We start from the raw sequence: 15,304 nt of genomic DNA, 5'->3' as shown, positions 1-15,304 counted from the left end.
ATTCCCACTATTCTTAGGCTATACACTCAACTCAACATGACCAAAAATTCATTTCGTAACTATATTTGTTGTAGGTGTAAATATAACCTTCTTCCCACAACATTTCCTAGGTCTATCTGGAATACCACAATGATATACCTAGATGCATACACAACATGAAACACTATCTCATCAATAAGCTCATTCATTTCACTAACAGCAGTAATATTAATAATTTTCATAATTTGAGAAGCATTTGCATCAAAATGAGAAGTCTTAACAGTAGAGCTAACTAGAATGACTAAATGGATGTCCACCCTATCACACATTCGAAGAGCCCACTTATGTTAACTCAAAATAGCTAAGAAAGGAAGGAATCGAATCCTCTTCTACTGGTTTCAAGCCAACATCATAATCATTATGTCTTTCTCAATAAATGAGATATTAGTAAAATTTTCCATAACTTTATCAGAGTTAAATTATAGGTGAAAGTCCTATATATCTCCATGGCATATCCTCTACAATTAGGTTTTCAAGATGCAACATCACCCATTATAGAAGAATTACTACATTTTCATGATCACACATTGATAACTGTGTTTTTAATCAGCTCCCTGGTCCTCTATATTATTTCACTAATATTAACAACTAAACTAACACAAGTACAACAGAAGCACGATAAGTAGAAACTATCCCGACAAACTTACCAGCCATTATCCTAATTCTAACTGCCCTGCCATCATTAAGAATTCTTTACATGATAGATGAAATTAATAATCCTTCCCTTACCGTAAGAACTATAGCACATCAGTGATACTGAATCTAAGAATATACAGACTATGAGGATTTAAACTTTGATCCTACATAATCCCAACATCAGACCTAAAGACAGGAGAATTATGACTATTAGAAGTAAATAACCAAGTAGTATTACCCATAGAAATAACAATCCAAATACTAATCTCCTCAGAAGATTTTTATACTCATGAGCCATGCTTTCACTAGGCCTAAAGACAGATGCAATCCCAGGATGCCTAAATCAAATAACTCTCATATCAACACGACCAGGTCTGTACTACAGACAATGTTCAGAAAATTTGTGGGTCAAATTATAGTTTTATACCTATCATCTTTGAACTAGTACCACTAAAATACTTAGAAAAATGATCCGCACCAGTACTATAAATTCATTAAGAAGCTAAATAGCATTAACCTTTTAAGTTAAAGACTAGGAGTTAAAACTTCCCTTAACGGTATGCCACAATTAGATACATCAACATAATTTATTACTATATTATCAATAATTCTGAGATAATTATAATAATCATAAATTAATGAATTAGAAAACAGCACAACAGAATAAATGTATTCAAACATTGACTCTTTGACAAAATAAGATAAATCCCACTAATATAATCAGGGAGAAGAAAATAAGAATGCACAAATACTTAACATAAAATATGAGAACAGAGAAAAAATCTCAGGTTCAAAGGAAATTATAACAATTATAAAAGAATTCTTTGCCTAAAACTATGTAAATAAATTAAAAACACTCCATGAAAAGCATTATTTTTCTAGGAATATACAAATAACCAAAACTGTCCCTAGAATAGATAGAAAACCTAAACTAACAAAGAAGAAACATAAGTTGTATAATAAAAATATTCTTTGTAACTCTAAAACAACAACAATTATGTCCAGATAGCTTTAAGGAAATTCTATCAAACTTAAAAGAACAGTTAATTGCAGTATTATTCAAATTGTTCTAGAACATAGGGAAAGGACTTTGAGAAACGTTTATAACAAAACCTTTCAAAATATAAAAGCTAGGGCTTCCCTGGTGGTGCAGTGGTTGAGAGTCCACCTGCCGATGCAGGAGACACGGGTTCGTGACCCGGTCCGGGAAGATCGCACATGCTGCGGAGTGGCTTGGGCCCGTGAGCCGTGACTGCTGAGCCTGCGTGTCTGGAGCCTGTGCTCCACAACGGGAGAGGCCCGCGTACCGCAAAAAAAAAAAAAAAAAAAGGCAAGGTAGCTATTTATGAGTTGGAAAATAAAATTAGATCCATACCGCTTACTATTTGTAAATCATAGAGAAATTAAATACCAAAATTCAAACAAGTAGATAAAAGTACTTAAAGGAAATTTAGATGATTATATTCATGACCTCGGTGTAGGGAAGGTCTTTGTAGCTTAAATAGATATAAAAATAAAAAGCCACAAATGAATGATAAACTTAACATCAAAATAATTCTAAACAACAGAAGCAACAAAGTTAACAAAGGATTACTATGAATGGGCAATTCATAACAAGGTGGAATATAAATAGTCAAGCATATGAAATAATTCTCAATTTCTGTAGCAATCAAGGAAATGTTACTTAAAATAGTGAGGTACCCTCTTTCTTCCAACAGACAGGCAAAATTTTAAAGACAAAAAAGTGGGTGAAGAAGTCTGCAAAATAGTACTATAAACTTTCTATGAATATGGGTATAGGTATGTGTATAAATCCAAAGAAAAAGGTCTAGAAGGATACATACCAAACTGAGAATAATTGTTTTCTCAAAAAGGAAGATTTGTTATAGGATGGCGGTGAAAATTATCAAAAAAAAAGGATAAAAACCTTATCTTCAATTTCAGAATATCTTCAGATAGATATGTGAATATTTAGAAGAAATATTTTCATGTGTATTTGAAAGCACTCTAAATGTATAAAATTTTAAAAATCAAGTATACATCAAAATGGCCATATATATTTGCAAATGAATGACTTTATTAAGGAAACTCTTCACACAGGCATACTTCATTTAAATAAAGATGTACTTCCAAAACGTTGTGTCCATAAAAATTTGAATCATACTGTAAATGCATTTAAAGAGCTAATTATTTAAAGAAATGTCAAGGTAAATTCTTTTGTTAAGTGAAGTCCTTTACAATGACCACTTTCATTTAGTTTAATTAAAAATCAAACCTTAAACAAACCTTAAAAGTTTGAACTTCATGGGAGGATCACGAAGACAGAGTAGGGCTTCCCTGGTGGCGCAGTGGTTGAGAATCTACCTGCTAATGCAGGGGACACGGGTTCGAGCCCTGGTCTGGGAGGATCCCACATGGCGCGGAGCAACTAGGCCCGTGCGCCACAACTACTGAGCCTGCGCATCTGGAGCCTGTACTCCGCAACAAGAGAGGCCACCATAGTGAGAGGCCCGTGCACCGCAATGAAGAGTGGCCCCCGCTTGCCACAACTAGAGAAAGCCCTTGCACAGAAACGAGGACACAACACAGCAAAAATTAATAAATAAATAAACTCCTACCCCCAACATCTTCTTTAAAAAAAAAAAAAAAAAAAAGAAGACAGAGTAGGAGGACGTGGAGCTCACCTTCCTCAACAAATACATTTAAAAAAAAAATCTACATGTGGCACAATTCTCAGAGAAAACCTGGAAACTGGCAGAAGATGTCCTATACAACTAAAGCTGCAAGAAAGATCTCCATGTAACTGGGTAGGACAGGAAAAAAGGTATCAGGTCAGGACCTGTGCCTCTGAGAGGGATCCATAAGGAAGAGAAGGTCCATATGGGCAGACCCGTACCCTGGGGAGGGAACAGACAGACTCACAATCTGGGCATCCATGTCTTGGGGTCCTGCACAAAGGAGACAAGCCCTCTTGCCTGCTGGGAAATCCACTGAGACAGAGAGAAGAGCTGGAGAAGCCTAGACTCTACTTGTGAGGAGTGCACGTGAGCTGGCTTGCTAATAATCAAGGTGGAGAGGGCCTTGCACTGGCAGCTGCTGACTTCCTGCACTTCCCAATTGGAAGGGGTGAACGCCCTGTCTCTGCTCAAACCACACCACAGCCTGGTGCGAGATCAGGGCAAAGATTTGGTCTAACTGCACAGGATCAGACCAGGGTGCATGCGGTGTGATCCAGGCATAGCTGTGGTGACCACTGTCAGCACACACACAAGGCAGTGCCACAATATGCAGCAGCTACGTGCTGAATCTTGGGCAGACAGGTCCTGGTGAGGAGTGTGAAGCAATCTGTTCCCCAGTGAGAGCACACTGGCTCCGCCCACTCCACGCTGCAGCTCAGCACCAGATATGTGGCAGACAGGTCCAGGGAGAAGTGTGCCACAGAGGCAGCCCAGACCCCAGGCAGCAGCACAGCTACCTCAATTTCTGCAGCCACAATGCCCACATCCTCAGCCTCAGCCTACTCCACACCACAGCCTTGTACTAGACCTGGGACAAACACAACGGAGAAAGGGATATGACCTTGGGCTGCATCTGAGAGGAAGCGCAGAGACCTACACAGGCAGTGCACAGGTTTGCTGTGACCACAAGAACCTCACTTGCTTCAGCAATCATCTCCTTTGGGGAAAGGCACGCACTCAAGGGCAATGGAACCTTACTGAACCCAACCCTCAGGACTTCTACTCAGGACTTCTACTCCAAAACCCGGGAGCAGACCCAGAACCCAACGAGGCAATGACAACCACGGAGAAAGAGGAAACCCCACCTCACATCAAGCACAGACTCTAGACACTACAAAACAAATCACACCCCTTATCAAGGGGATAATGGCCAGCAAACTCTGAAGAAAGATGTGGCTGGTATCCATACCAAAACCAGCCCTCGCACCAAAAATATTGAACTCACACAGTCTATCCAGGGGTGCTCCCACATAAAAACACCCCTTAGGACCACAGTAGATAACTGTTTCTCCTAAATTCATAGAGACAGAGAAAGTTAAGTAAAATGAAAAAGCAGAGGAACTACTACTACTCCCAATTAAAAAAACAAGAGAACTCCCCTGAAAGAACAGCTAATGAAACAGACCTCACTGGTCTTCTAAGCCCCAACTTCAAAAAGGAAGTAATAAAAATGCTAAAGGAATTGAGAAAGATTATCAGTAGAAATGCAGATCACTGTAACAAGGAACTAGACTATATAAATGAAACAGTCAAAATTAGCTAATTCAATTGCCAAGTAAAAAACCAATCTAGAAGCAATGAATAGCAGACTAAGTGCTGCAGAAGAATAAATAAGTGATCTGGAAGATAGAATAATGGAAATCACCCAATCAGAATAGCAGACAGAAAGACAACAAAATGAAAGCAACACATGAGGTTTACAGGATAATATAAATATAATATTAAATATAATATTTATTTATATAAATATAAAATATAATATTATAATATATGCATAATAGGGGTTCCAGAAGGAGAAGAGAGAGAAAAGGGGATTGAAAATGTACTTGAAGAAACTATGGCTGAACACTTCCTAAAATCTAAAGAACAAGGTGAACACAAACAGACCCACACCAAGACATTATTAGCATTAAAATGGCAAAAGTTAAAGAGATGATTCTAAAGGCTGGAAGAGAAAAACAGAGTCAGTTACAAGGGAACTCCCATAAGGCTATCAGCTGATTTCTCTGCAGAAACTGTGCAGATCAGAACGGAGTGGCATGATATATTCAAAGTCCTGAAAGGGAAAACCCTGCAACCTGGGATACTCTACCCAGCAAGATTATCATTTAGAATAGGAGGAGAGATAAAGAATTTCTCAGACAAGCAAAAACTGAAAGAATATAGCAATATTAAACCTAACCTAAAAGAAATATTGAAAGGTCTTCTCTAAATAGAAAAGAAGCAGGTATCTATAGGAAAGGCAAATATATAAAAGGATTGAAGATCACTTTAATAAGTCAGTACATAAATTTTTAAAAATCCAAAAAAATTGTAAAAGTGATTATATCTACTATTAATGGTAAAAGGATAGGCATGAGGATGTAAAATAGGACATCAAAATCACAAAATGTAGGGGAGGGGAGTATAAAAATGAATATCTTTTAGAATGTGTTTAAACTTGTATGACTATCAGTTTAAAGCAAGTAGATATAGTTATGGGTTAACATACTTGAAAACCAGGGTAACCACACATCAAAAAGATACAATAGTTTCACAGAAACCAAAAAGAAAGGAACTCAAGCATAATACAAAAGAAAACCATTAAACCACAAAAGGGAAAACAAAAAGAAGAAATGAACAAGAAAGAACTACAAAAACAACTAGAAAACAAGGTTTAAAATGGAAATTAAGTGCAGCTCTATTTACAACAGCCAGGACATGGACGCAACCTAAGTGTCCATTGACAGATGAATGGATAAAGAAGATATGGCACATATATACAATGGAATATTACTCAGCCATAAAAAGAAACAAAATTGAGTTATTTGCAGTGAGGTGGATGGACCTAGAATCTGTCATACAGAGTGAAGTAAGGCTGAAAGAGGAAAACAAATACTGTATGCTAACACATATATATGGAATCTAAAAAAAAAAAGGGTTCTGAAGAACCTAGGTGCAGGACAGGAATAAAGACGCAGACGGTAGAGAATGTGCTTGAGGACATGGGGAGTGGGAAGGGTAAGCCGGGACAAAGTGAGAGAGTGGCATGGACACATATACACTACCAAATGTAAAACAGATAGCTAGTGGGAAGCAGCCGCATAGCACAGGGAGATCAGCCTGGTGCTTTGTGACCACCTAGTGGGGTGGGATAGGGAGGGTGGGAGGGAGACACTAGAGGGAGGAGATGTGGGGATATATGTGTATGTATAGCTGATTCACTTTGTTATAAAGCAGAAACTAACACACCATTGTAAAGCAGTTATACTCCAATAAAGATGTTAAAATAAATAACTAAATAATAAAATAAAATAGAAGAAAAATAAATAAGATGGCAATAAGTACATACCTATCAATAATTACTTTAAATGTCAGTGGACTAAATACTCAAATCAAAAGAAAGAGTGACAGACTGGATTAAAAAACAAACACCAACAGTATGCTGCCTACAGGAGACTCATTTTAGGGCAAAAGACACACACAGATTGAAAGTGAGGCAATGGAAAAGGATATTTCATGCAAATGGAAACAATAAGAAAGTAGGAATAGCAGTACTCATATCAGACAAAATAGACTTTAAAGAAAGACAAAGAAGGACAGTATATAATGCTAAAGGGAGCAATACAAGAAGAGGATATTATACTCATTTACATATATGCCCCCAATATAGGAACACCTAAATATATAAAACAAATACTAACAGACATAAAGAGAGAGATTTGACAGGAATACAATAATAGTAGGAAACTTTAACACCCCACTGACATCAATGAACAGATCTTCCAGGCAGAAAATCAGTAAGGCAACGGAGATCCCAAATGACACAACCAGCTGGACTTGATACATACAGGACACTACGTCAAGCCCCCCACCCCTTAATACGCATTCTTTTCAAGTGCACATGGAACGTTCTCTAGGATAGACCACATATTAGGTTACAAAACAAGTCTCAACAAATTTAAGAGGATAGAAATTATCTCAAGTATCTTTTCTGACCACAATGGTATGATACTAGAAATCAACCACAGAAAGAAAAATGGGAGAAGAATGAACACACGGAGACTAAGCAACATGCTACTGAAAAAACCAATGGGTAAGTGATGAAATCAAAGAAGAAATTGGAAAATACCTGAGCACAAAGGAAAATGAAAACACAAACTCCCAAAATCTATGGGACACAGCAAAAGCAGTTCTAAGACAGAAGATCATAGTGATATAGGCTTTCCTCAAGAAGGAAAAAAAAAAAACTCAAAAAAACAACCTAACCTACCACCTAAAAAAAGAACAAAAAAAAACCAATGTCAGCAAAAGGAAGGAAATAATAAAGTTAAAAGAGGAAATAAATAAATTAGAGATCCAAAAAACAATAGAAAGGATAAAAAACCCAAGAGCTGGTTTTTTTGAAAAGATAAACAAAATCAACACACCTCTAGCCAGGCCTGCCAAGAAGAAAAGAGAGAGGACCCAGATAAACAAAATAGGAAATGAAAGAGGAGAAATAACAGCCAATATTGCAGAAATACAAAAAACTGTTAAGAGAATACTATGAGGAATTATATGCCAACAAATAGTTTCTAGAAACACACAGCCTGCCAAAACTGAGTCAAGAAGAAACAGATAACTTGTGCAGACCAATCACTACAAGTGAAATAGAATCAGCAATAAAAAAACCTCCTGGGCTTCCCTGGTGGCGCAGTGGTTGAGAGTCCGCCTACCGATGCAGGGGACACGGGTTCGTGCCCTGGTCCGGGAGGATCCCACATGCCGCGGAGCGGCTGGGCCTGTGAACCATGGCCGCTGGGCCTGCGTGTCCGGAGCCTGTGCTCCGCAACGGGAGAGGCCACGGCAGTGGGAGGTCCACGTACCGCAAAAAAAAAAACAAAACAAAACAACAACAACCAAAAAAAAAACCTCCTGCAAACAAAAGTCCAGGACCAGATGGCTTCACTAGGGAATTCTACGGAACATACAAAGAAGAACTTACACTGATCTTTCTCAAACTATTCCAAAAAACTGAAGACGAGGGAACACTTCCAAACTTATTCTATTAAGCTACCATCGCCCTGATAACAAAACCAAAAAGGGACTACAAAGAAAGAAAATTACAGGCCAATATCTGTGATAAAAACAGATGCAAAAAATCCTTAACAAAATATTAGTAAGCCAAATACATAAAAAGGATCATACACTATGGTCAAGTTGGATTCATTCCAGGTTTGCAAGGATAGTTCATCATATGGAAATCAGTCAATGTGATACACCACATTACCAAGAGGAAAGCAAAAACCACATGATCATTTAAATAGGCACAGAAATGCTTGGATCATCTAGACAGAAAATCACTAAGGAAACACACGCCTTAAATGACACATTCACCAGATGGACTTAATTGATATTTATAGAACATTCCATCCAAAAGCAGTAGAATAGACTTCCTTCTTAAGTGCACCTGGAACATTCTCCAGGACAGATCACATGTTGGGCCACAAATCAAGCCTCAGTAAATTTAAGAAAACTGAAATCATATCAAGCATCCTTTCCAACCACAATGTTATGAGATTAGAAATCAGTTACAGGAAAAAAACAGTAAAAAAACACAAACACATGGAGGCTAAACAATATGTTACTAAAAGAACAATGGATCACTGAAGAAATCAAAAAGGAAATCAAAAAATACCTAGAGACAAATGACAGTGAAAACACGATGATCCAAAACCTATGGGATGCAGCAAAAGCAGTTCTAAGAGGGAAGTTTATAGCAATAAAATCTTACCTCAGAAAACAATAAAAATCTCAAACAACCTAAATCTTACACCTAAAGCAACTAGAGAAAGAAGAACAAACAAAACTCAATGTTAGTAGAAGGAAAGAAATCATAAAGATCAGAGAAGAAATAATGAAATAGAGACAAAGAAAACAATAGAAAAGATCAATGAAACTGAAAGCTGGATCTTTGAAAAGATAAACAAAACTGATAGATCTTTAGCCAGACTCATCAAGAAAAAAAGGGAGAGGGTTCAAATCAATAAAATTAGAAATGAAAAAGGAGAAGTTACAATGGACACCACAGAAACACAAAGGAACATAAGAGACTACTACAAACAACAATATGCCAATAAAATGGACAACCTAGAAGAAATGGACAAATTCTTAGAAGCGTACAACCTTCCAAGACTGAACCAGGAAGAAACAGAAAATATGAACAGACCAATCAGAAGTACTGAAATTGAAACAGTGATTGAAAACCTTCCAACAAACAAAAGTCCAGGACCAGATGGCTTCAGAGGCAAATTCTATCAAACATTTAGAGAAGAGCTAACACCCATCCTTCTCAAACTCTTCCAAAAAATTGCAGAGGAAGGAACACTCCCAAGCATATTCTACATTAAAAGGATCATACACCATGATTTATCCCAGGGATGCAAGGATTCTTCAACAACTGCAAATCAATCAGTGTGATATACCACATTAACAAATTGAAGAATAAAAACCATATAATCATCTCAATAGATGCAGAAAAAGTATTTGACAAAATTCAACACCCAGTTAATGATAAAAACTCTCCAGAAGTGGGCATAGAGGGAACTTACCTCAACATAATAAAGGCCATATATGACAAACCCACAGCTAACATCATTTTCAATGGTGAAAAGCTAAAAGCATTCCTTCTAATATCAGGAACAAGACAAGGACACCCACTGTCACCACTTTCATTCAACATAGTTTTGGAAGTCCTAGCTACAGCAATAAGAGAAGAGAAAGAAATAAAAGGAATCGAAATTGGAAAAGAAGAAGTAAAATTACCACTGTTTGCAGATGACATGATATTATACACAGAAAATCCTACAGATGCTACCAGAAAAGTACTAGAGCTCATCAATGAATTAGGTAAAGTTGCAGGATACAAAATTAATACACAGAAATCTCTTGCATTCCTATATACTAACAACAAAAGATCAGAAAGAGAAATTAAGGAAACAATCCCATTCACCATTGCATCAAAAAATATAACCTACTAAGGAGACAAAAGACTTGTACTCTGAAAACTGTAAGACACTGATGCAAGAAATTGAAGATGATACAAACAGATGGAAAGATATACCATGTTCCTGGATCGGAAGAATCAATACTGTCAAAATAACTATACTACCCAAGGCAATCTACAGATTCAGTGCAATCCTTATCAAATTACCAATGGCATTTTTCACAGGACTAGAACAAAAAATTTTAAATTTGTATGGAAACACAAAATACCCTGAATAGCCAAATCAATCCTGAGAAAGAAAAACAGAGTTGGAAGAATCAGGCTCCCTGGCTTCAGACTATACTACAAAACAGTGTGGTACTGGCACAAAAATAAACACATAGATCAATGGAACAGGATAGAAAGCCCAGAAATAAACCCACACACCTATGGTCAATTAATCTATGACAAAGGAGGCAAGAATATACAATGTAGAAAAGACAGTCTCTTCAATAAGTGGTGCTGGGAAAACTGGACAGCTACATGCAAAAGAATGAAATTAGAACATTCTCTAACACCATATACACACATAAAGTCAAAATGGATCAAAGACCTAAATGTAAGGCCAGATGCTAAAAACTTCCTAGAGGAAAACATAGGGAGAACAATCTTTGACATAAATTGCAACAATTATGTTCTTTGATCCACCTCTTAGAGTAATGAAAATAAAGCAAAAATAAACAAATGGGATCTATTTAAACTTAAAAGTTTCTGCACAGCAAAGGAAAACATAACCAAAACGAACAGACCCACAGAATGGGAGAAAACATTTGCAAACGAAGTGACCAACAAGGGATTAATCTCAAATTATACAAACAGAAACAAACAACCCAATCAAAAAATGGGCAGAAGATCTAAATAGACATGCCTCCAAAGGAGACACACAGATGGCCAACAGGCACATGAAAAGATGCTCAACATCACTAATTATCCGAGAAATGCAATTCAAAACTACAATGAGGTATCACCATACACCAGTCAGAATGGCCATCATCAACAAGTCTACAAACAATAAATGCTGGAGAGGGTGTGGAGAAAAGGGAACCCTCTTGCACTGTTGGTGGGGATGTAAACTGGTACAGCCACTATGGAGAACAGTATGAAGGTTCCTTAGAAAACTAAAAATAGAACTACAATGATCCAGCAATCCCACTTCTGGGCACATATCCAGAGAAAACCATAACTGAAAAGCTACATGCACCCCAATGTTCAGCACTATTTACAACAGCCAAGACATGGAAGCAACCTAACTGTCCATTGACAGAGGAATGGATAAAGAAGATGTGGCACATATATACAATGGAATATTACTCAGCCATAAAAACAGTGAAATAATGCCATCTGCAGCAACATGGATGAACCTAGAGCTTATCATACTAATAAGTCAGACAGAGAAAGACAAATATCATATGAAATCACTCATATGTGGAATCTAATTTAAAAAAATGATACACATGAACTTATTTACAAAACAGAAACCGACTTAATAGATTTCAAAAACAAACTTATGGTTACCAAAGGGGAAACGTTGGGCAGGGAGGAATAAATCAGGAGCTTGGGATTACATACAGACACCACTATATATAAGATAGATAACCAGAAAGGACCTACTGTATAGCACAGGGAACTCTACTCAGTATTCTGTGATAACCTATATGAGGAAAGAATCTGAAAAAGAATGAATATATGTATATGTATAACTGAATCACTTTGCTGTACACCTGAAACTAAAACAACATTGTGAATCAACTATACGCCAATAAAATTTAAAAACCAACCAACAAACAAATAACAACCCAGTCAAAAAATAAGCAGAAGACTTATTTAGATATTTTTCCAGAGGAGACATACAGATGACCAACAGGCCCACAAAAAGATGTTCAACATCACTAATTATTAGAGAAATGTAAATCAAAAGCACAATGAGGTATCACTCAAACAGGTCAGAATGACTATCATCAAAAAGTCTACAAATAATAAAGCTGGAGAGGGTGTGGAGAGAAGGGAACCCTCCTATACTGTTGGTGGGAACGTAAATTGGTGCAGCCACTATGGAAAACAATACGGAGGTTCCTTAAAAAGCTAAAAGTAGAGCTACCATATGATCCAGCAATCCCATTCCTGGGTATATATCCAGAAATAACTAAAACTCTAATTTAAAAAGATAAATACACCCCAGGGCTTCCCTGGTGGCGCAGTGGTTGAGAGTCCGCCTGCCGATGCAGGGGACACAGGTTTGTGCCCCGGTCCGGGAAGATCCCACATGCCGCAGAGCGGCTAGGCCCGTGAGCCATGGCCGCTGAGCCTGCGTGTCCGGAGCCTGTGCTCCACAATTGGGGAGGTCATAACAGTGAGAGGCCTGTGTACCACAAAAAAAAAAAAAAAAAAAAGATACAAAGACCCCAGTGTTCATAGCAGCAGTATTTACAATAGCCAAGACATGGAAGCAACCCATGTGCCTATCAACAGATGACTGGCTTAAGAAGATGTGGGGTGTGTGTGTGTGTGTGTGTGTGTGTGTGTGTGTGTGTGTGTGTGTATAATGGAATATTACTCAGCCATAAAAAAGAATGAAATATTGCCATTTGCAACAACATAGATGGACCTCGAGAGTATTATACTTAGTGAAATAAGTTAGACAGAGGAAGACAAATATTATATCACTTATATATAGAATCTAAAAAATAATACAAATGAATCTATATACAAAACAGAAACAGACTCACAGACACAGAAAACAAACGGTTATCAGAGGGGAAAGGAAGGGGGAGGGATAAATTAGGAGTACGGGATTAACAATCTACTACATATAAAATAGATAAGAACAAGGATTTACTGAATAGAACAGGGAATTATGTTATCTTGAAATAACCTATAATGGGAAATAATCTGAAAAATATATATATACAACTGAGTCACTTTCTGTATACCCGAAACTAACAGAATAGTGTAAATCACCTATACTTCAATTAAAAAAAAAGTTTGAAGTCCAAAATACTATTATAAAAGTAAATACATATCTCCTTACCAAAAATAGAATAATAATTCCCTATATTATTCACTGACTTTTTTTTTCTAGCGCTCTCTCATTTTTCATCCACTTAAGGTATTATCAGAAAGAGAAGGGGGAATATATGAATAATGTCAAACCTGTTAAAAGTGCACACTGATGGATGTCTTCATTTACAAACTTCATAAAGTTATCCTCATCCTAAAACAAGAGAGTTTTAAATTATTTATCTTTTAAAAACCAGCGGTTTCCCAATCCAGAAATTTTTTACATCTACCTTAGTACTTAGAATTGAGTGTGTCTTTAATCTTTAATAAATGAAAAAATTCAAGGTTATTATTGGCTATTGATCTCAAAGCACCCAACACTTCAAATATCCTGAAACAAAGTTTTCATCTTTCATTTCTCTTCTTCCACAAGGTAAGCTCATATTAATGATTATAGAGAAGGAACAGTTTAAAGATTCTTGGTAAACCTGGCAAAACAGGTTAAATTACGACTAAAATTAACCAAAAAAAGAAGAAAAAAGAAACACAGAAAGCCATTGCCGGGACTTCCCTAGTGACCCAGTGGTGAAGAATCCGCCTGCCAATGCAGGGGACACGGGTTTGAGCCCTGGTCCGGGAAGATCCCACATGCCGCGAAGCAAATAAGCCTGTGCGCCACAACTACTGAGCCTGCACTCCAGAGCCCGCGAGCCACAACTACTCAGCCCGAGTGCCACAACTACTGAAGCCCTCGCACCTAGAGCCTGTGCCCCCCGGCAAAGAGAAGCTATCGCAATGAGAAGCCCGCGCACCGCAACGAAGAGTAGCCCGCGCTCGGCGCAACTAGAGGAAGCCCGCGTGCGCACAGCAAGCAATGCAGCCAAAAATAAATAAATAAATAAATTTATTGGGGGGGAGAAAGCCATTGACTTAAAGGGTTATACATCATTTGGGGAGTTTATTTTGGGACCTTAACTTACATAGATAATTTATACTTTACTAAAATGTGAAGGAAATTTCTTAGAAATATGTGCTGGGACCAGACAAAATATTTGTAACTACTGCATTTTGTTTCCCCACTACCCCCTTCTTCCTCCATGTACTTTCCTTTGTTACAACAGTGCCACATGAAACCTATGATGGTGACACACAGTAGGTTTAGAAATAGGTTTCACTATTATGATACACATTATAATGTAACATAGAATTAGTACATATAAGAAAATAAGTGGACATGAATTATAAAAATAAAACCCTAATAATTACTTATTACACACATTTTAATAAAACTCAGAAGAATCTCAGCCAAAATATTTTCCCAAAAAACCCCCAAAATCAATATAGATTCTCTTTCTAGATAGGGCATACTGCACACATTAATAGCTTTGCTTTCAATCAATTTATTTCCCAACTTCAGTGAAAAGTGATTTAAATATCCAACGGATTTTTACAGCCAACTGAATTTATAGTATTTTTACTGGGAATTTATATTTTATAACAAGTTTTATTTCTAAGTAGGATTAAGTTGAGAAAAACATACTGATTCATCTTCACTGATTGTTCTGTCTGAATAGTCTTCCTTTTCTGAATCTTCTGACATCTCTTCCAGTATCTGGCTCGAAATTTCTTTTATTATGTAGGTAGGCTGTAAAACAATTTGTAAGGAACTTACTTGACAGTTTTCTTTTTAAGTACACATTAAATGTGTACCCCCAAATATATTCAATTTTATTTAATTAACAGTGACAACAGGCTTCTCTAAAAAGTAAATTAAGACACAGCTAATTAAACCTTTAATTTCAAAGATTTGAAGAAATTCTCCATTTTTATAAGAAAGAGACAAGTCAGAATAAGACAAATCACGTAAATAATTCAGTTGAAAAAGGAA

At 36.9% G+C, this 15,304-nt stretch overlaps 1 protein-coding gene across 1 annotated transcript in view; it reads right to left on the bottom strand.

The window, feature by feature from the left end:
- The window catches only part of AGBL3 (AGBL carboxypeptidase 3), a gene marked incomplete at its 5' end in the record, with an annotated part of 88,224 nt that extends 73,208 nt beyond the window's left edge, over positions 1 to 15,016 (bottom strand). Inside the window, 2 exon segments of the mRNA XM_082846026.1 lie at positions 13,570 to 13,630; positions 14,957 to 15,016. Of these exon segments, the coding sequence (XP_082702152.1) occupies positions 13,570 to 13,630; positions 14,957 to 15,016 (121 nt within the window).
- Between the last annotated feature and the right edge of the window lie 288 nt (positions 15,017 to 15,304).

The sequence above is a fragment of the Leucopleurus acutus genome, assembly GCF_964270905.1.
Source record: "Leucopleurus acutus genome assembly, chromosome: 9".
NCBI lineage: Eukaryota > Metazoa > Chordata > Mammalia > Artiodactyla > Delphinidae > Leucopleurus > Leucopleurus acutus.
This window is presented reverse-complemented; position numbering and strand designations above follow the sequence as displayed.